The sequence below is a fragment of the Triturus cristatus genome, chromosome 6, assembly GCF_964204655.1.
Source record: "Triturus cristatus chromosome 6, aTriCri1.1, whole genome shotgun sequence".
Classification (NCBI taxonomy): Eukaryota; Metazoa; Chordata; class Amphibia; order Caudata; family Salamandridae; genus Triturus; species Triturus cristatus.
Genome location: NC_140589.1, coordinates 1,068,928,848 through 1,068,952,332, shown reverse-complemented (window position 1 = coordinate 1,068,952,332; position 23,485 = coordinate 1,068,928,848). Strand labels below are relative to the sequence as shown.

General features: G+C 44.6%; 1 protein-coding gene across 11 annotated transcripts in view; it reads right to left on the bottom strand.

Moving 5' to 3' along the window:
* The window catches only part of TAF5L (TATA-box binding protein associated factor 5 like), a 140,072-nt gene that overhangs the window by 72,408 nt on the left and 44,179 nt on the right, over positions 1 to 23,485 (bottom strand). For all 11 annotated transcript variants that reach the window (XM_085611926.1, XM_085611932.1, XM_085611929.1 and 8 more), the window contains one exon: positions 4,702 to 5,426. In XM_085611926.1, the coding sequence (XP_085468052.1) occupies positions 4,702 to 5,426 (725 nt within the window). The remainder of the gene's footprint in view (positions 1 to 4,701; positions 5,427 to 23,485) is intronic.

The following is a 23,485-nucleotide window of genomic DNA, read 5'->3' as shown; positions in this document are numbered from 1 at the left end:
TACCACAGCAGATAATTGTGTTCGCACACATGCTCAGGACTGACCGGTATCTGCTGTTGCCTTTGAGCAGCCTGTCTCGAGCAGCAACAGCACACCATTGCAGGGTAATTTGAATGGACCCAGTTACCCACCAAAGCCAGACATTTCCCTCTTGGGGTTAGCGCCGGTCGCATGTCTAGCAGGCTGCTCACTTCAGGATAACATTTGCTGTGTCTCCCTTTTCCGGAATGCTGCAGGAAGCCTGCAATGGTTGTTCAGTTAGGCGTTGTAAAGAAACTTGCTGTTTCGACATACAACCCCGACAGACTGGTACGTACCGCCGCTCCTAGGCATCCAACAGCAGCCGCCACAGGTAGTGTGCGCTCCCATCTTGCTGGATCAGACCTCAGGACCATTTGTAATCCTCACTTCATACACGGTCCTATAAAATCTCAAATAGGGAGCCAGGAGAGTGCATGTAGCAGACATCGCCAAAGCTGTTAAAGTTTTCGTAGAGCAGGATGATGAAAGAGGTCTGGGCGCAAAGTGTTACAGAAACATGTCCGCCATGTTGGCTGCTCAGGCTATGCCCCCCTTCAACCATAATTTTCAATCTTAATATGGATCCCTTTAGGACCTTCCTTGCAGCAGACAGCAACATCAAGATCCACAAGTATACAAACAAAGTAAGTGAAAATCTCCTAAAACGACTTTCAGAAACTCAAAGCCCGCCTCAAATGTATCCAAACCTAAATGGCTGCAATCAACCTCATGCTAAACCCCATGCAGGCTGAATTCCTCTGGTTTGCCAACAACTCCATTCTTTTTATAAATCAGTCATGTCTCGCCAATTTAAACCCAACAGGCTTCACACCCAAAGTGACAGAACAGGCCGAATCCCTAGTTTAACACTCAATCCCAACCTCTCAAAGAGATTGGAAGCCAGCCTTTGTTGCTTAGCCACAAAATGACTGACTGGCAGGCAAGAACAGGGTTTAGACCATAGAGACATAAGGGGATTCCTTAATGGGAGAAGAAGCTGGCTCTAGTTGAAGAATCTTCGTCCATACATTGATGGGTTTCGTCTCTTTAGTGGTCATCTGAAACTCTAGTGCCTCGGCTGCTCTCCTAATCACCAGTGAAGTGAAGCTCTTGCTTCCAATGGTGGAGAAGGTGAGGATTCAAGCTCAGTTTCACAAGATGGCTCTGTCACTGGAACCAAGCTATACTCAGCTGAGTGATGAGCCCATAACAAGGGCAAAGCTGGTCCTGGGTTGCTTGTGTTCTGGTTCAGGGAGGGCCAGGGTTGGCAGTTCAGGCTGGACTGTTCCCACTGGAGCAAGGTCAAGACTGATTTGCATATAGCCGGGTCCAAAGAGAGGAGGGAAGCTGTGCAACAAAACAATGGACTGCCAGTGGTGAAGTTTAATTCAAACATTCCATCCATCACTTTTTGTAGACTTCGGTATGGAAGGAACAGACATGGACCTTAGTGCTGGATTGGAAGCCAATACCCCGTAAAAGGCCCTGTGGTGGTGAACTGCATCAGTGGTGAACCTGCTATCAGAAGACCAACTGGAGACACCAAGGCTCTGTGAGGCATGAAGACATGTCAGAGGGAGCTAGAATCGCACCAACGATCTGCAGCTGGACTCCTTAAAGCCTGCTATTTGTTGCGGGGTCAACAGCAGCCTATGGAATTCAGGGCGCACAGGAACCAAATGTAGGATTGATTTCGATTTAGTGGACATCAGGCTAGTTTCTGTGACTTAGCGCCTTCCCAGTAGACTTAAGAGTGGCAGGATGAGGTACAGTTTGCTTCATTTTATTGGGCTTGTGTTTAAGCTTCAACTTACAGTAAGACTTCTACCAGAAAGTGGACTTTTCACTGGATTGGCATCAGGACAGTGACTGACTTGGCGAGAGAAGGAGTTGTGTGTGGACCACAACCTCTTATGTTCAGTAAATTAGAGTGTCACTTCCCAGAACCAAATCACATTCAGATGTATAAAAGAGTGGGATAAAAAAAAAAAAAAAATGAGGGTGGGGTCCACCCCACAAGCAAGAGAAAAATAATGAATCTATTCACACGGCAGTCAAAAATGATGCGGCACATCCTATGCCACAAGGGACCATGATCTTATATGAACAGAAGGAGGTTAAAAACATGAAAAAGATACAATACATTGCACCTCACAAGCACAGCAAACTTGAGGAAGCAGGGCACAGGTAAACCCGCTATATACGCCCGCGATACCGCTGGCATGTCACTCACAGATCTCGGTAGCATCAGAGCCACACTCGCTAGGTCTTTCAAACACAGCAGGTATTCACACAGTGGGAGACGCATATAAGGGAGGGGTGTATAAAACTATCTGACCTACAATGCTTGGACGATCGGCCCCCACATGCTCACATTCCTATATTGCAGGCTCAGGGCAGCATTGTGTGACCTATACCTGCAGTTTCCAGCGGAACTGCCCGCACTGGGGGTACTCCAGCTGCTGTTCGACAGACATCCATAGCAATTAGTAACGCATTTATACAACACATCCCAGACAGTCGCCCCCCCAATACAGGACATGTCATATACAAAATGGTGTGAGCTGCTCTCTACACCCCTCAATACAGACAGATAGAAAGCATGTTGTACACTAACGCACCAATTTTACTTCAAACGGTAATTTAAGGGATTATACATTTCAAATTCTTACACCAAATTTACTAAACCCCGTTGCGAAAGGTATGGCCTTAGGGCAGATGCAAATTGTGCTAGATTCAGAGCCACGGACGCTGATTTTATGCATCTAGCCTGGGGATGTCTGGGGGTACACTGTTTTTGGATACATGTACGACGCACAATACCAGATATGGTGGAGGAGGAGGAGAAGTGTTCACCTGAGAGTCGCCTGCAGAGCTCCTCTGACAAATCGAAAGCTAGCGACAATAGCCAGCTTAATGGCAAAAAAGAGGGTAGCAATCCACTAGGGAGGGAAGGGAAGCCCCAAACAAGAACAATGGCTACTGGACCTGATTTATTGCAGGGATCAGCTGACACGCTATGCGGAGGAGCTCCCTTTGGCATCCCGACCCAGAGACATCTGGGAACCGTTAACAACATAGTTACAGAATCAACAGGTAGATTAAGTACAAGTGTAAAGTAAGGCCCCAGAATGCGCACACATCAAGGTCGGTTCTGTATAGATTACGTTTTTTTAGTTATTTCAAATATGTATGCTGTATATCACTGCTGAGCACATTGCAATTTGCCCTGGTTTGGGTTGTTGCACTGTATTAAAAATGCTACACACTGCAAGAAGGAATTTTACCAATAAAAAGAGCAAGTGTGACGATTGCTTCAGTTAAAAAGGGCATTTGATTGAATAGTTCTGACATCCTAGAAATGACAATAATTTTGAAAAATATGGGGAAAAAAAAGTCTTGCTGAGAACAATTCTTCAAAACAGGTTTCTGCAAGTATGATTTCTCCAGAATGAAAGTAGGAGCATGGTTGTGAGAGCTATGGCACTGAAGCACTGCCACCAGATAACAATGGACTGCTAAGGAAATTCTAGAGGAAAATTAACTCAACTGACAGAATGAGTTTCATCAAGAGGTCCATTTACGCCTTTGATGGCTGTGCCCAGAAAGCCTTATCAGCTCGAGGATACGACATTCCTCAAGGGAGAATATAAAGCAGAAGCAACTGCAGAACTATTTAGACTGAGTCAGGTGTGAGCAGGAGCAAGCATTGTGGCCTTTCCTCTGAGAGGTATTTGCAAGTGCCTGTGCCCATAGTTTCCCGCATTTAAACGAATAGCAGATGATCCCAGAATAGGGTGGTGACCTTACCAACAGGGACAAGAGTTACTTACCACCTGCACCGGAGAACCTGAGCCTCAGAAGCTGCCCATTAGGAGTACAAAACAACGGGAACTAAGCAGTGGATGAGGACTCATTTATAAGGGGTTGAACCTACAGAGGGACCCTTGTACATGGAAGCTCCAAATTCTTTGAAATAGTCTTTTTTTTTTTTTAAGATTCTTTTTAACTCCTACCTGCTCTGTAGAGCATTGCCAAATGGTTGGGAAGGAGGGAAAACAGAATGAAAAACTACTTAGGGTGCCCCTTTATTATTTCTCTTTTCAAATCCGATACCCACTGTGTCCCTGCCAGGATCCTCTCTCTGCTCCCACATCTGTTTCCTTGCCCTACTATTTCTCGCAGTGTGACAGAGACCACAAGGAAAGTTTCATTTTTATTACACAATACAAATCGACACTTTTACACAAATTTTAACTGGATATACATTTTACATAGGAAACAGCCTTTAAATCACAGAAACCACATTCCAATTGTAACTTTACTCTCACCACAGCTCAACATTGTGTTTCCCCAAAGTGCCAGCTAAATTTTGCGCTGTACAATTTGACCTACAACCTACTATATTTAAAACCATTCTAAACAAGACTCCAAGCTAATGAAGCCCAGGTATGCCATTTAAGAAGGGATGCCAGACTGAATGTGCTAAAATGGTTTACTTCTTTACAAAAACAGACTCCAATGGACACAACGTTAAGTATTTGCAAAGGCAGACCCACCTGTGACTCCTCTTCCTTTTGGGGACTATAGATCGAGTCAATCAATATTTACTAAGGCAGATTTGGGTTCAGTATGTATCAAATTCACACAATCTTAAAGGCAAACTTAATATCAACTTACCTCATTATCTAGGACATCAGGAGCCAGATGAATATGGGATATGTCAACTACATGGGGCTCAGACTTTAACTTTCTGGATCTTAGGCTCCATAGCTTCACAGAGGAGTTGTCAAAACCAGCTGCAAGAAGTTTATTGTCTGTAGAGATCTCTGCTGTGGTTAACAGCTGCTCTGTGTGATAAAATGCATAGAAGCAAACAGTTGTAAGTGAGGGTGGCCCATCTTTAACTTTCTTGATGCTGTCCTGCAGCAAATCAAGTGCAGCTTCATTCTGCAGAATTGTTGAGGGCATTTCTGATGATTCCATGCCGTTTATCTCGTTCTTCACAGCAGTGCCACCAACATACAGCTGGTAGTCTGATCTCTTGGCTGGCTGAACATCCAGGTGGATGTGGGAAGTGAGAATTTTGCATAAAGCAGTGTTGTTGTCACTTTGGAGATAGCGTAGAAGAAAGTTGTAGCTGTCCTCCTGGAGGCAGATGATGTACTTGTTGTCAAGAAATTCCTGGAGCTTTAAATTTGATAAGATGTCTTGTAGAGTGAGAGTGGTCTGCAGCTGATCAATAATATCCTTCTGACTGATATTCTGAACAAACATTCCATGAAAACGACTGTAGAAACTGTCCAGTGCGCTTTTCAGGCCATTTTGAACCATGTCAAGATGGAGGTAAACAAACAGCGGGTACAGAATAGGCATCACTTCATGGCTGTATTGAGTGTCTGAATCTGTGAAAAAGCACAAAGCACATTGGAATTATGGGAAAAAATTGAAAATAAGAGCTTCTTCTCAACCCTTTAGAATGTTTCGATCCAATAAACATTTTTCTGCTTTTGTCTAAAACTCACTTGGTACAAAAAATACAATAAACTTTAGGACAGTGGCAGAGACCAGCCTCACAAAAAGTTCAAATGAATGTTCAGCACTCCGTTTATTAAAAATCTGATATTATTTGTATAATTGGAAGGGGAAATAAAAAGACGTTAACATAATTATATGAGCTGCCATGTTCTTTGTTGGGCTGAGACTGCCATTCATTGCTACATGCACAGGCTCTTTGTTATTTATGTAGCTCGAAGGGTTTGTAACATTAAACATTCATGTGTGGGTCAATATCCAAGCTTTATTTGTACAAAAATTATATGTACAATTACTGACGGGGGCTTTTATCCAGACCTCTTCATCAATTGGTCTGTGTTATCTCACACTAAATCACACAGCACGAGGCAGCAGGTCAGCCCACTTCAGCCATTGGCTAACTTCACCGAGCGACAGCATTCGGACCCTTGACAAGGAGCACATTCTGCGACTACCAATGCAATGTGTGTTTTTACAAACCAAACACTTTTTTCAGAATTAAAATAAATAAATAAATGTAACGTTGACTAGGGCACAACAGTTTCGCCAACAATAAAGTTTTGCAAAAATGCCCCCCCCCCCCCCCCCCCCCCCAAAAAAAAAAAGATTTGACAAAGCCAAAAGACTGCCAGGCAACGCCAGACCTATTGGCTTTGCCAATGCTTTTTCACTTCTTGGCATTTTGGCACCAAGGGGAAATCGAACTCAGGAATTCGCAACTGCTCTCACGAGACCTCCCCACTAACAATCTTTTTCACTTCTTGGCATTTTGGCACCAAGGGGGATCGAACTCAGGAATTCGCAACTGCTCTCACTAGGCCTCCCCACTAACATAATCTATGCTACAAAAAAGCCTAACACAAGAATGTTTCAACCTCTGTTGGACAAGACCAACTTGCTGTTCGTTCCACAGATGCTCTATTGATCTTTGGTCTCTCATCGGGTCTTGAGAATTGTTGGCTTTGTGGCCAGAGAGAGGTGGGTGGGGCAGTTGGGCCCAAGTTCTGGAGATTTAAGACTGCCCTCACTACAAGTAGGTTTGCTACTGAGGCAGGGCGGCAGCGCTAAGTGTGATAAATTTATCATATAGGACCTTAGGACATTTGTATTGTGGTACGGGGCACCTTGATGAAACTCCCTTATTTGTTTTCTTTCCATTAGCGAGCTTGGATTCTAGAGGGTTAAATTCCGAGAGGGAGGAGTGCCTATCTTTGTATACTTCTAGTGCGTTTCAGTTGCAAGTAGAGAAACAATTGAAATTTATGGAGCCCAAACTCTTCTGTCATTTGCTCACAGGATAGCATGTAATCTAAGATGCGGACATCTCCCATCTTGGATAGCTCAATTCTGTCCCAGGCCTAGAACCTGTGCAGTTGCGAAACCACCAGGAGCCATTTTCCCCAGCCTCAGGGGAGTTTCCTTTGTTGGAATCCCATTCCAGCCCATCCATCTCAGCGTGGAACCCCATCAGTCCAGGGGTTTGACCATAGATAATACAACTGAGGGTGATAGATACAAGCACAACCTGAGTGATGCAGATTAGACGAGTATTCGGCCTACTCCAATAATGACGATTTAGTGCAAGTAATAACAGAGAGAATACAACAACAGTGGCAAATGAATGGAAACTTTTATCTTGAAATTTAACAGTTTAAAAAGAACAGAGGTTATCCTGTATGCAACAAACTGAGAAGTGATTTATCCTTTTAGTGTGTTTAGGATACATCAGCAGATAAATCTGCATACTTAAACAGCTTCATAACACACTAACATCAATAATACATTACATGGCAGATCTAAAAGGGGGGGCTAGCGACTGCAAGATTGACCAGCCCTGATAATATTTTTTTTTACCAATATCATTTCAAAGCATTACTTCTGAATAACTGAAGTTATGATGAGAGAACCAAATCTGACAAGGAAGCCAGTGATTGTTAAAGTCTGTTGGGACGAAAGCGTCCCTTGCATGGTGATGGACATGTGCCCCTTCCCTGAGGGCCCCAACTGTAATAATGCCTGGATCCCCGATGCTGATTTTTGTTGTCATGGGCGAACAAGGACCATGTGTTTGCGCCCCAACATTGCCCTGTCTTGCGGATTACATTTTCTTTGAACTGGGAGGGGTGTCTAAAAATGTACCCACATTGTGGTGATATCAGGAGTTGAGCAGCACAAGCGTGGTTGTGCCAGCATACTGTGTATTCATCAGTAGGAGTGATCAACTTTCTTTGACTCCCTATCAGCAGGAGATTGGGGGAAAGCACCCGAAGCATGTTTAGAACATGAAACCTGCACCACTAGGCTCTCCGGAGAAGGATGCGTGGATAAAAAATCCGGGTCTCCTGGCGCAACCCTGTATCTCCTTGCCACCTGCCTGCAAACTGCTGGAGCTGACAGAGGCTTCTTCCACACCTCCAACACTGGTTCCAAGAGAGCCTCATTGAAAGGTAGCAAAGGCTCCGAAGCCGACGTCGGGGAGTGCAACACCTCTGTGAGCAGATTGGACTTGTACTCCACAGAGGGCAGCTGCAGATCTAACAACTCCGCGGCCTTCTTGATCACAACATGGTAGGGCGCCAATTCCTGTGGTGGAGAAGACCTTGAAGAAGCATGCTCCCACTCCGGGGTGGTATCCAAACCACTTGCTACCTCTATACCTCCAAACTCATCCGAAGAAGAGTCGACTTCACCTTCTTCCACCTCAGCACGAAATCTTTCCTCCTCCAAAACCCTTTGGGCCTCACGCCTCGATCGATTCCGGGGAGCCGGCGTCGTCGACGTCGTACGCGGCGTCGGTGGAGCCAAAGGCATCGGCGTCTGAGGCGCTACAGGTGGAGTCGGCGGCGCCGGATGCGGCGTCGATGGAGCCGGCCTCGGCGTCAAAGAAGGCTCCGAAGATTGACCATCCATCCGAGGTCGAGCCGGATTCCCAACCGGCGCCGGAAACTGCCAAGAAGGCGCCATCGGCATAAAAGGCAGAAAAGGAGCCTGAGCGTATTGCTGTGGCACTCCCAGAGAAAACGCCATCGGACCCACGGGACCTGCTGGTGCTCCGGATGGGAAGGATGCTCTCTGAAAAATGCCATACATGGCATTCAGAAATCCCGAAGGATCCGTACCTGGAGCCGGGAATTGGGGATAAGGAACTGCCCCTGTATCCTCCTGTGGAGCCACCGGCGTCGGCTCCTCCGAATCCTCCACCGGAACAGCGGAGTCATCAGGCACCGGGACAGACTCTTCCTGCTCCTGCTCCACATCAGATTCCACCCGACCCGGAGTCGAAGCCTTGGACGGCGCCGGCGACGGCGTCGGGGAACGAGCCAGAGTCCGCTTCGGAGAGGGAGACTTCGAAGACTTATCCGGAGAAGGCGAAGGAGACAAGACCTTGCTCTGACGTCGACGAGGCGAAGCCGACCTCGACCTCTTAGACTTCGAGGACCGACGCCGAGAAGAATGCTTCCTCTTCTTATGGTGCTTCTTCGACTTCGACGACCTCGAAGTCGAAGACTCCCGCCTGGACTTCTCCTTTTTCCTCCCTCTCTTCTCCTCACCGATCTTCTTCATGAAGAGTTTGGTCTTCCTCTCCTTCAGTGCTTTAGGATTCATGCTCCTACAGCACCCGCACTCATCCACATCATGATCAGAGGAGAGACACCATAAACAATTCTGATGCGGATCCGTCATGGACATCAGGCCTCCGCACTCCCTACAGGGCTTAAAGCCCGACTTCCTCGTCGAAGACATACCGATTTCAACAAGAATACACCACTAGATTACAAAGTATCTAGAGAGCACTGGGAAAAAACCGTTGCGCGTCGACGGCGCGGAAAAAAGGGAACTGACGTCATCACGCCGACGTGGGCTTCTTATGGCTCCGATGACGTCGCACGGAGTCGCGTGCGGAGCCGATGTATTGTGACGTCGCCCACGTCGACGTGGAATGCTGGGGAAGAAAAGTTCCGTGGAATGCTGGCGCAGGGGATATTCACAAGGTGAGGAATCCACTGGCAGATGTATCCATCAGAACAGGCCTTTTTACCGGTGTCACTGGAGTGAGGCGCACAGTCACACTCATTTAAATGTCAACAGTAGTGAGTGTGTCTTCTAAAAGCTTCTATAAGTTCCTTCAAGTTAATTAAATACAGTAAGTAATCGGGTGTACTTACAAATTAATATTCCATTAAAATTGCTTTCTCAGTATACAGCTTTAATTTTCTTTTTTCTTAAATGCAAAAAGAAAGATTTCGCCAACACGTCTTTCACCCTAAAAAAGGTATGCAAGCCAAGGACTTTTTCAAGGCTAAATACAAAAATGAAAGCAAATATACCAACTGTATTATATGTTAAAAAAATCATCATTCTAAATGGTGCTGTTGCTGCAACCCCATTTTTAGTAAAGACCACCACACGTGGTTTGGGGTTGATCTAAAACTAGGCTAGGTGCAGCATAATAGAAAAGTATAGCGAGAACAGAAAAAGAAAAGAGCCCCTTTGTGTTTAAATTAAAGAGTCACACGGTTGCCGGGTGCTAATTGACATTTCTTGACCATATTATCATAAACTAGTGTCAACTATCTTACAACATTAAATGATAATCTAAGAAAATGGATGGTCTCCATTAAGAAGAGGCCGAAACAGTAGTGCCGACAGGTATATTTGGCCCCAAAGCAATGCATCAGTTTCTAAATGAAAATCACGCTAGTGCCAGGTGTTACTTTAAGTTTCCGTAGCATGTTGCGGTAGATTAGTGCTTGTGCATATTTATTATGACTTGGTAGCATCCCTTCATACAACATTTAGTGATGATCAAGGAGGAGAGGTGAGTCCCAATCTCAGCGGCAAAGCTGGCAGGTATAATTAGCCTCAAAATCAGCTTATCAGTTTGAAATGAAAGTTACGAGTATTGTAGACCCGTCCAAGTTGCTAATCTATACGCAGACTCAAATTATCAGCCTTCTTTGCCGACAAACCAATCAGGGCTTGAACTACACTATACCAACAAGTAACTAGTGAACTAACAGCACAGGATTTTGAGGATATAAACATATTAACCAATCTATCTGAAATAGAGACACACCCGATATATGCATAACAGCAGCAGAATTAAGAATGGACACCTTCCATACTCGGGACTAAAGAAACTATGGGCACCATCTTTACCCAGTTTATGACGACAAGTCTTTTATACAGGTTAAAACTATCTGCTCCAGAAAACCTTTCTATGTATAAACAGTTAAGGTATTCAATTCATATGACCCTCATGGTAATATCCCCCAATATTGAAGTTAAATGTAAAAGCCAAGATTGTCTAGAGTTTGATTACTGAGCCAAGGTTCATGACGAGAGAGAAAAATAGGTACAGGTGAAAGGATGACTGTCTTGTGTTTAATAAGAAAGAAAACCCTCATAATCTAAGAAAAAGGGGGGGGGGTTGGGGGGGGATTTGTTGCCGGAATGGTGTAAAGTCTCAAGTCTTTCATCCGTATGCATGGCGAGGGACTCGGCAGTTCTACTCTAGGGTAACACACCAATTCTAATTGTTCAGCATCCTCCATGGCCAAGGACCTTGTATATATATATGAAATAGAATGCAGGAAAAGGAAAAAAGGAAAGAAAAAATATAGAAACACATTCACACAGTATATAAAGAGATACACACACAACTTTTTCAATATTGTCAAAACATTTCACTTCAGTACTGCTCCATGCATACAATAAAATCAAGCATTTTCTCTTTCAGTTTGGTTTATTGAGTGGAACAGTTCGGGGCATGCCCTTTTGAACAGTTAGTTGGTTAACCATCCAAGATACTAGATAGTAGGTCTTAAATACCTCTTTGGTATTGAGGTCTACAGTAACCAAGTAGATAGTTCTGCATCCTCTGCAACGCCGTCGCCTCCACCTGCTACAACACCCTCTGCAAGACCTTCAAATGGATCCCCCCGCATAAAGGAAGACCGGCACCCACGCACTCATAAGCAGCAGACTGGACTACGGAAATGCCCTCCACGCGGGGATCAACAAGCCTCTGCTCCACAAGCTCCAGACCATGCAGAAGACCTCAGCCAGACTCCTCCTCGGCATCTCTCGACACGAACACATCACCCAACACATATGAGACCTCCACTGGCTCCCCATTGAGAAGAGAGCAACCTTCAAAATACTCACCCACGCCTACAAATGCCTCCACAACACTGGACCTCAGTATCTCAACGACAGAATCTCCTTCCACGTACCCAAGAGGAACCTGCAATCCGCCGACCTCGCCCAACACCCGCCCAGCCATAGAGCAAGAGCAGGTGGAAGAACCTTCTCCTACGTCATGGCTATGGCCTGGAACGAGCTGCCGATTGACATCAGACGCTTCCCCACCCTGCACATCTTCAGGAAAACCCTGAAGACCAGGCTCTTGAGGGTCTTCTTGGGGAGGGGTGGAGGGTGCTCCACCCCTCCCCCAGCACCTTGAGACCCTCACAGGTGAGTAGTGCGCTTAAAACTCCCCAATTGATTGAACTAACTAAAAAAAAATTCCAACACACAATTCCACTACACATCATATACATACATTCCATAACACATAGCTAAAAGACATTTCCATTTACAATGCCAATAGCTCCAACTCAAACAAATGAGAGACTGCTTCCATTTTCAATGCGTGTCTTTTATTATAGATGGATACAACATTGACGTTGTACTTTAAATAATATCGTAGGTCCCATTTAGACAGGACCTTTCGAATATTGGGCCAAAATGGTGCCCACAATCTCTCGAGGCAATTACCTCGACTAGAAAGTTTAGAAATGGACATACTACTACTACACATGCACGGCTATATTAAAAATGTTTCTCAACTTAAACGCTGAAATATTTGGCAAGGCAGACCGCCAAGACCATACTCGAAGTTTTCCTACTAAAATCTGGTAAGCGTAAGAATATGTACTTCTATACAAAGCTTCTTTGGGATTTCCTTATAATGTAACACCTATTCATATTAGTACACATAAGTAACTTCGAGCAGCACTTAATACTCATTTAAATTCTATTTCAAACTGACAAGCTGATTTTGGGGCTAATTATACCAACTGGCATTTCCAACTTTATCGCTGAGATTGGTACTCACCCCGCCTCCTTGATTTGGTTTAAATCTTTTATTTTTAATTGACATTTATTTTTATTCATACGACATACAGTGTACTGACACCATGCTTGACAACTGAAATGCAGTTCGTGGTACAAACCAGCATAATACCAGGTAATCTATCAAGCAGGTTACTGAAATAATTATTGGAATAGTGTCATTACCATAACCGAGGCAATGCTAATGGACCGTTTGATAGGACATTCATTATGAGTTCTAGACATGGTGCACTGCATAACCGAACTGTGGACATAGGGTACAACCAAATGAGGACAACGTACCCAAAGGAGGGTAAGGTAGTCGCCTAAGACCTGTTGCCATGTGTGCTGGAAAGGGGGCAGCCCCGACAGAGCTTAGTGGTAGTAGCTCCGTGAAGTAGGGACAAATGTGTATGTGATTGGGGGCCTGCTCCATACATGTATGTTTCCAAGTGTGACTGTTGGGTACCAGCCTTGTTCACCGTCCTGGGGTTCCCCAGCGGTAGTGACCATGCCCTGCAGGTTCGACACCATAGTGTCCCAGTGAGTCACCAGAGGGAACTTACGGATCCCTATCAGGTCTGCTTGGCGCAGCACCACCCTCTCAGCCCTAGCCCAATTAAGTAGGGAACGGCTATTGTGTGAGTTGCTACCGGGGATTTCCATCTTTTGGTAATCAGGTGCTTTGCTACAATTAGCCCTAGATAAAGAAAACAGGCGGTGGCCCCGTTTGTCCTCACCCCGCCTCCTTGATTATCACTAAATGTCGTATGATGGGATGCTGCCAACTCATTATACATATGCATGGGCACAAGTCTACCTCAACATGCTCCAGAAACTTTAAGTAGCACCCGGCACGCACCGATTTTCATTTAGAAACAAATATGTTGTGTTGGGACCAAACATACCTGTCAAAACTACCGTTTCGGCCTCTAATATTGGGGACCATCCATTTTTTTTGATCACCATCGAATGTTGTAAGATGGTTTGACACAAGCTTATGGTAATATGCTCAAGGAATGTTGATTAGCACCTAGCAACAGTGAGAGTCATTCATTTAACATTTCGATATGGTGGTGGGTACCATATATGCCTGTAATAGCATTTCAAAAATTGTCTACTTACTTTCCAAAATTCTAGCTCAACACAAAGGGGCCCTTTTCTTTTCCTGTTCAATACTTTTCTATTACGCTGCACCTAGCTTAGTTAGATCATCCACAAACCACGTGTGGTGATGTTTCCTAAGAATGGGGTTTCAGTACCATTTAGAATTACAATTTTTAAAATATAATATAGTTGGTATATTGGCTTTCATTTTTCTATTTAGCCTTGAAAAAGCCTTTGGTTTGCATGCCTTTATAGAGCGAAATACGTGTTGGTGAATTCCTTCTTCCTGGATTTAAGAAATCCAGGGAAAATTTAAGCACTATACTGAGAAAGCAACCTTCATGGAATATATTCCTTAGTACACCGGGTTCCTTACTGTATTTAATTTACTTGAAAGAACTTCTGGAAGCTTTTGGAGAACACATTCATTACCGTTGATATTTGAAATTGACAGTTGGTGTTGATGGTCCAACCCGTATACGAGTGGCACACTTTCCTCCACACCTAAATTTCAATCTCAATAGGGGTATTATTCGGCAGGTCATGAGAGTATCAGGTCTTTGAACAGAATCACTCATTTAAAGTTCTACTGCTGTGTGGTTAACTCATCGCTGGCCAACATCAGTTTGCTGTGCAGTGCTGCGCTGCATGTGTGTGTGTTATACATGTGTTTTGCGTATGTGTGCCTGTGAATGGTATAATAGAGGGTTGGTCCAGTGTGTATATGTTAAATGCACGTGCCGGGTAGATGTGTTTCTGGGAATGGTACAATACATGAAGGATGTTCTGATGTGCAGTGCATCTATATCATATGCTTGTGCTGGGTGTATGTGCCCCTGTGAATGGTACAACACATGGAAGATGCTAGGTTCTATTTTGTGCAACCCAGAGCTAATTGAAAGAACATGAAGAGGTAGAAGAATTCCCCAGACAGATTTGTGGGTTGCTGCATTCCTACAAATCCGTGGACACATGGGAAAATGAGAGCCACATGGGAAAGGGAGAGCCACACTCTACAGTACACTTCAAAGGTTGATTTTTGATTTAGAGAAAGGTCACTAGAAACTGGCCTGGGGACATCTCAGGAAGAAGATGGGGCGGATAATGGAATCAGGAAGAGTAGTGATGAGGCCTTAGAGTAATCTTTTGATACAGATATAACTATTGCGGCTGACATCCAGTTGCAAACCTCTAATCTCACACATGGCCTGTGTTGTGAGGTTATCAGATTTGGAGTTGCTCTTGTTGGGATAGACTGCTTTCTGGAGGATGGGTAGGGCAGAGGGGAGGGCACTTCAAAAGGATGCAGACAACTAACAAACTTCAAAGTCTCAGACTCTATATCACATTTGGCGCCTGGAAATGGGCTATGAGGGGAGTTTGAGGCCCTCAAAATTGTCAACTGTCAAGCAGCCAGTCCAAGACAATCTACCCCTGGAGCTTCAGTGCCTGTCTGGTTGCCAAGACAAGTATGCTGTGTGATGAAGAGGAGAGCACTGTAGGAAGCAAGGTCCATTTGGGGAATCCTGAGGATTGAATCCCTGTACTGAGGTGTGAGGAGACAGCTAATGCACCCACTGAGTCGTTGCCACCTCTGTATGCCAGAGGGGGGGGGGGGCTTGGTGTGATCATTGCTGCACCGATTGGGTCTCTGCCCATGTGTAGGTTTCAAGACGGTGATGCCTCATGCCAGGCGAGACCACTGTGAAGAGTGCTGCTATGCCGATCAGGCTGGAGTTGAGTGCAGAGTGAAGTCGGCAGCACCGCATGCTGGTGGTGCCGCCATTAAGCTTGCTTCTGTACCAATCGGGCCGTAGCCTGTGTGTAGAGTGGAGTCATGACCCTGTATACCAGAGGAGACCACTGGCACAAGGCAAGAAGCATGGTCTGGTTGAGACCGTCCTTGTGAGGAGGCAGCTTTGTGACCAGACCAAGCTGAAGCCTCAACTGAGGACCAGTACCAGAAACCTCTGGGGAGGATCCCCGGAAACTTACCAAGCATCGGAGGACCATCTAGAACCCCCCTGCTACTGCCTGCGCAGGATCACGTGTGAGGAATTTAAGGACACCCGACCACTGCCGGGCCACGTGTGAGGAACATACTGGAGACAGCTGCTGCAGCTTTGACACCCATAAAGGGAGCACATTCAGAGCTCAGGTCGCTCAGATCCTGATGTTGTAGGCAAGTGATTTATGGGCCAGGCGGCCCTGGGTGGGAATTTGCCAGTCCTGAAGCGCTTCCGCGCTGGAATACTAAACTTTAATAAAGAGTCAGATTGGGACCTCTGAGACAAACTACTAGTGAGGATTAACCTGAATGTTGCCTACAATTAATGGAGAATAACAACTATCCCTAGTGAGAGGGGAGTGGGACTCCGGGACCCGCCTATAAAACACTAGAGCCCCGACCTCAGGGGAATGTGTTTATTGTTTGTGAATGTTGTAAATTCCTCTGTGTTCATATATTAACACTCCTTTTTATCATAAAAGCAAGTATTTGACTGGACAATTATTTACAGCTGCTTCAGAATGCATTTGGAGTAGTGAGCCTGTGTTCACCGCCCTGTGTTGACCTATCCCAACACAAAACCTTGGACTGTTCGACCCGCGCTACTGCTGAGGGCCAAGTGCTGAAGGGGTACTTGCCCCAATTGCTCGGGATTGATAGTTGGGTGGCCTGGGATGTCAAGAGAAAAAGGATTCAACACCCACGGTTGGGCCCAGTAGTTCCTCCTTGTCCCGTGTCGTCCATTAACTCCTGCTTGCCCCGTGTCCCTCTGAACTGGGTTCTGACAATCTCCCTCAGGTGAATTGTTATAAAAGACAGTATTACGAATAGCCTGGTTGAATGCAAAATATATCAGAGGAAGACACAAGTCAACCATGTGTTCGTCCTCATGGGTGATTTTAATTTGAGATTAACAGTGCTCTTAATAGCGGGAAAACAAACAGAATTCATGGTTTACCACAATTCATTAATGATTTAGGTAAACATTATAAAAGAGGACTTCTATTATTGATTGCATTAAATTCAATGCTACCAAGAACCTTAAACGGGGATACTCCTTTGAATTAAACACATCTTTCAAGCCACAGTCAAAATAGAGTACTTAGGTAAACATATACCGACTTCCTGTTCGTTTTAAACTACCTCAATTTAAAAGCTTTAGGTAATGACCGCTATGTAGTTAGAACAATGCCTGCCCCTAACAAACACTAGCAGGCAGGGAATATAGATAGGTGGGATCATAAAGATTAGACTGGGAAACTTCTCTACTGATCCACAGAATTCAGCTAAATACTCAAATATGGTATAAAGAAAGATCCCTGGAGTTCAGGGGAAGCGTACAAATTTGTCGCATTGACTGGGCCAAGGATGGCAATAGGGCCCATACTGCCTGTAGGTGATTGAAAGTGGGGCTGTCTTTGTCCCGTTTGCAGTTGGTGCCACAATTTAAGAAACTATTTATTTGGCTTGGTGTTTAAGTATACAGTTTGAACCATATAAAAATTCTTCACTGGGCATAAACAAGAACAAACGATTTGCTATGCATGTGCTTTTACATGGTCTTGTGGCACTACAACAGCACAGCTGCTTTGGGGTAAGTGCAAGGTATTAACTGTAATAAATAACTTTAGTTCCACGTCACAGAACACGTGCTTCAAAGAGATTTGAAAACATTGTACAATATATAAAAGAAGGCCTTTTAAGAAAAACAATTGCCAAGTCCCGTATAGGTTTGATTTATTCAGTCCAGTTATGGGTATTGCATCTCCTGTTAATAGAGGTACCCGACAAAACGGTATTTTTTTTTAATGAGAAAAAAAAACCTGCAAGCCAGAAATGAGCCACTAAGTGGATTTTCTTTTTCACAAATGCAGAAAAACATTTCTTCCCATAAACAGGATTAAGCATCCACTAATCAGACGTCTGTGTATCCTGACAAAGCCGTCACTAAAAGCAGGGCTAAACCGAGCCTTTAAACCTTTGGTGACCGATAAATGGAATAGCATATTACTTTTAACATTTAATTTGGATAACACCAGGACATTATTTACACAGCACTGTTACGAAACGCCAAAACTGCTGTAGCAAAATCGGTCTAGAAAAGTCCTATTTGTGTATCCATGGTGACTGTTAAACACTGTATTGATCCAACTTTAGATTACAGTGCACGGACATTTAGAAGATCCTGGCTAATATCGCAATCATCTACATTTTGTGCAGCGAGACCTAATGAATAAAAAGTGTGTATTGGCCTACATTGTGAATAAAAATGGGGAGTAATTTGCACGAAAACCAAGCATGCATGGACTGCAGAATGAAAACTGTTTTTAAAGTATAGACAGCTTTGCAGAAAACAAAATCGATCACATGCGACCATTCCCACGTGGGCCAGCAAACAAGCATTGGCATAGCCAATAGGTCTCGCCTTTGGGACGTTGTTTAGCGAGAGGTATTGGCAATGTTTTCAAGGTATGTTGTAGAGAAATGTGTTCTTATACATTTACTTGAAAAACTGACACCCTTTTTTTGTGCAAATTTTATTGCATGATGTTTTTTAGTAACATTTTTATTTGTACGAATTTAGTGGAGCTGAAAAAACTAGTAGTTATAATGTACATTTATAGACGACCAGCAAAGGCCACCCTCAGGGCCCATAAAAATACCTGCTGCAGTGTGATCCTGTCTGTCACAAGTCCAGACAGCAGAAAGTTTGAGAGTGGAGAGTGAAAAAATAATACCAACAGCAGCACACACTCTTTTCACATTAGTAACTGGATGACTGGAGTTAGATGCACTTCTCAGATTCCCGCAGAACCGCACAAATGCATAAATATAAATAAATCCTCAAAATCCTGTGATTCTGAGCAAATCAGTTCTTCTCCCCTGCCTAACAAACTAAACGAGTCCGTGTGGAACGCAAGTGAGCGCTCCGATAGCCTTTGGGTCGAGTTCACGGTATATTTACATGTTAACTTAAAAATATCTTGGCAAACTGGGTTTAAAAGTTAAAAATACTAGCGGATAAGCGTGTTTGGTTCAAACAGCTGAAGAACACAACAATCTGAGAACACAACCAAGGCAAATGAAACAAGCATTTGAAAAAAAGCACGGCGGTGCATGCTGTTTAATTAGTAACCTGATCCACGACGAGAAAGGCAGCTGCCACTCTGCGCGCCGCATTGTCACAGGTTCCAATGAAGCCGGATCCACTGAGCCTTTCATCCTCACGAGGTCGATAAAATCAGTACCACTTAGTTGGGTAGCAATAAATGTTTGTCATAGAAGCACCAAGACATCTAGGGGTGAGGGCAAAGGTGCGCTTTACAAATACACACTATACTATTATATTATTCGCCGTTTTAGCTATGGCTTGTACTTTCTCCGGCAGCAGCAGGCACACCCTGGTTGGAAACGGTTAGAGGAACCCAAGTAAAAGTTCACTTTAGCGCACACACACACACACACACCCCGAAGAGCAAGCGTGCAAGCTTCAGCGTGTGAAGGGCTCCAGTAGAAATGCACAGCTGCCTGCGAAACATACAAATGCATATTTGCCCCCTGCTAAAATGTAGTTTAGAAACGTTTTCTAGGAGAACGGTTTCCAGGTCTACTGTGAATTCTTGGTAGCAAATCTGCACTACTGTAAGGAGATATTTCATGGGGGCTCTTTTGTAACTTTCTTTAATAACTGGGCCCCTAATTATGTGTTGTGGTAGACCTTTTGTTGTTAAATTATATACACATACACACATATATAAAATATAAATAACACCATATAGTGTTAAGTTCACTGTTAGTGACAGTATTCTGTTAGTTCACAAGGAGAGAACAAAGTAGTTTCTGTCACTGCCAGGGACTACTATAGCAAAATGTGCTTTTAGAGACCAAAAACATTTTTGCTTCTAGGCAATTTTTTGTGGTACATTGGTGAGGGCCCAGCAGCTTCTACAACAACGTTTTTATAAAAAGACAATGTAAAAAAAAAAACACACATATTTACTATCCAAAATGGTGGCAACCAGTGCAAGACTTGTAGTCTCTGCCAATACTGGTTTATTATCATGATTCCCATAATCTTGCCAAAACTGGATTTTCACTTATTTACCATGAATATTTGTTTGAAAATCCTAGCATGTATCAAACACATTTTACGAAATTATGCCTCAAAGAAATGGTACCCAACATTGCAGATTAGCAGAAATGTTAGTCTTCTAGCTGCTAATTTTTGTTACCCTTTTTATTTTTTTAAGCAAAGAATCATCAAAATAGCTTCCATACTTCTGCAGGTATCTGCATAGAATCAAACAGCATACTGAGAGCATTGCAAGTAGCCGTACATTTTTATACTGGCACTACTTTATTAGTACAAGTCGAGCTCACAGCATTTTTCTAGAGCACTTGCCCTATTTTTTTTTTCCCCAGAGTTTTATATAGCGCAAACTAGACCCGAATCCAATCAAGTATCAGAGCACTTTACATAACACCAGTTACATTACATGAGGACACACATTCATTTTTAGGTCTCGGCTAGCGAAGGCTGCGCTTGCGCAGTCTCGCTCGCGAGATTTAATGACTTTGAGTGACTTTGAGAAGAGGGGCTTGCTCCCGCCCCTCTTCTCTCCTGTTCTCCATTGGCTGGCCTCTTAAATGCAGGCCAGCCACTGGAGAAGAGGTCCAGTCACTCCGTTGAAGCCCCGTCCTTTTCGGATCGGGGGGCGTGTTTTTTGCGAGAAGTCTCAGGGAGGAGACAACAGCAAAACACGCCCCCCAATCCGAAAAGGACACTCCCTTTCTCCGAGGCATTTTCTGCTGTGCCTCGGAGAAAGGCGGTGGTGCCCCGGCGTTGCTCCTGAGCACCAAGAACTCCAGTTTTCAGAACAAAGTAACTATCTTGAAATAAAAAAAACATTTCTCGAAACTACCCGATGTGCTCAGATTGAACAACTTTTTAAACAATTCTACTGCAGGATGATACATTTTAAAAGCTTTGTTTTTCAGAACTACTTAGAGTGGTCAAGATGCGTGTGCGTTTACAAGCAGCTTGCTTCTAGAACGGCATTAAAAGCTGGGTTTTCCAGTCTATTACTGCATATAATATTGCTTTTCCAACATGGCTGCCGAATTTTCAAACCAACACTTACCTTTCATCATGTGTTTTGCTCACCCGAGGTATTGTTTGCAACGCTGGTCTGCAGGCAGCTAACTGCGCGTGCACCTCTCCCCTGCAGATACAGCGGTGTTTTCTCATGGGGAGCGCGCCCTGTTGGTTCCGTGTCCGTGCACTACGAAGCGCTTCTTATTTTGTTGTTTAAGATAAATTCGACGCCTGTATTTGGAGTTCCGTCAAGGATCACACGTTTTGCAGGGCACGGAAGCCTGGTTTAGAAACCTAGTGTATGTTCCGTATGCTCAAACCAAGAAACCAATCACTAAAGCAGCATATGCTTTATGGGGGTTGTTTTATTGCAGGCCAGGGCGGTGGTGTTTTATGGTTTTGTCTTCTTACACTAACGTCAGTGGTGGGAACGTGCCCCGCAGCACGCGCCCATCAAACTGCAGCTTCTTACAGTTCTCCCCCTGCCTCCTTATCTCTCAGCCTGAAACCTGATCGACAACAGTAGTCGAGGGGGGAGGGGGCGGGGCAGCAAGGCCCAAATGTTTCCCTTGTGGCTTTTATGGTTGTCATGTTAGGCTTCCTACACATGGAGTTAATTTGTCGTTTATCTTTCTCGACCTATGTGCCTGAATGCGAGGACTGACCAGGTCTGACCGGATACGATGTTTTAGGAAATGGGGAGAATTGTATGTTTTTTTCTAAGATCGCAAAACATCAATATTAACTCTGTTCATGTTATAGAGCCCCTGTAAAGTGCGCACTCCTCGCTCGCCTTAATGTTCGCCTCATGTGGAACCATGCCCGAAATTATTGTGAGCTTTTTAACTACATTTCACAACTTTGGATAGAAAACCGTGCCTGCATTTATTTGTTTAGTGGGTGTCTGTGGCACCTCCTTCATCCCCACCTGCCTGCGCCCTTGGTGGTAGATTATTTTGGGTGAATAGTCGTCTAGTCAATATCCATGGTATTAGTTAGGCCACGGTTTAAACAGACACAATTTTGTGCAAATGTAAGCATTTGAGTAGCAAAGGAATGGGGGTTTCTGCGGCATGGCCGCCAGCAGTGATTTAGTCTTGTATTGGCCAGATACCGCCATAACAGGTCTTGATTTTTTTTCCCCCTCTTTTCTTCCTTCGGGGCCAGGCAAGCTCGACTGTATTGGTTAACCGCAGCCAAAGATACACGAACCCACCGAGCTATCTTAGTATTGCATTCGTCTGCTCTGTGAGCATGCCCACGGTGTGCTCCATTTGTGTAATTAACAAAATGCACAATAGGTTTGCCAACTGCCTTAAAATTTCGCTCCCGGCTGGAAAGCAACCCCTCGACCGTGACACTGCCATAAATCCGCACAATTTCCAGCTGTAATCATTACCCTGCTCCGTCCCGCAGTGAAGTACATATGGCAAAGCACCGTATACCCTTCCTGAGGGGCCCGTCCTGAGGAATGGGGCGTGTGCGATATCGGCTGGCTTAGAATGTAGGGAATTCCTGGCCGGGGTCCAGACTGCTACAAATCCCCCGGGACCAGCCAATCAGCTGCAGATGTCGACATGCTCGAGTGCAGGCGGCGCATGGGGCTCCATGCTGCGTTCTGTCCGCCTGCTCTCTAGCCCCCCCCTCCCGAAATCCCAGATAAAATTCTCCCTGCTGTGGGAACGGAGAGATACGGGGACTGGAAAATACGGGGCACACTCCAGAGGTGATAGTCGCGAACAGCTCTGGGGGGGGCGTTGTTAAGTGAGGAGGCAGGCCCCTTCCCGCGGTTTGTCGTGGGGGTTTCGGTCTCGGCTAGCGATGGCTGCGCTTGCGCAGTCTCGCTCGCGAGACATAACAAGCATTTACAATGCAACGGTCTCGGCATTGTTAAAGTTAGAGCTATTGGCATTGCTCATGACAATGCCGTTTATTTAAATGATTTAAAAACAAAAAACATGAACAAAAATAATGTCATGAGCAATGCCAATAGCTCTAACTTTACCAATGCCGAGACCATTGCATTGTAAATGCTTGTTTTTTTTTGTTAGGCACAGGGAGATTAAGTGATTTGCCCAGAATCACAGGATGTTCGGCGTCATTACCGAGACTCAAACCCAGTTCCCCAGGTTCGAGGTCTAGCGCCCTAACCGTTAAGCCAACTCCTCTACCCAATTAATAAAGACTTTGCATTAATGAACCATTTATACAAGTTTGAACGGCATGTACCTATGGATATAAATCTTACATTAACTGCAGACAATGCTCTTTCACAGATCTATAATGTGGTACTGTGAACTGGCAGTCAAAGGGTTGTGCAACAGGGAGCTGGGCCTAGTTTAACCGAGAACAAAATAAACATGAATACTTGTTGTCCTTAACCCCAAACATTATGTCCTGGGATTTGGGAAACAAGAATTCTACACACCTTCAATAGGTCTGGCGTTGTCTGCCAGCCTTTTGGCAATTCATGTTTTACTATGGTATTTGCGAAACTCTTGTTTAGGAATGGAAAGTCAGGGGACTCAGATACCCTCGCAAAAGACAACAGATATTAGCATATCTAGACAGACACCACATACAAATAGCTATGCTCCGGGAAA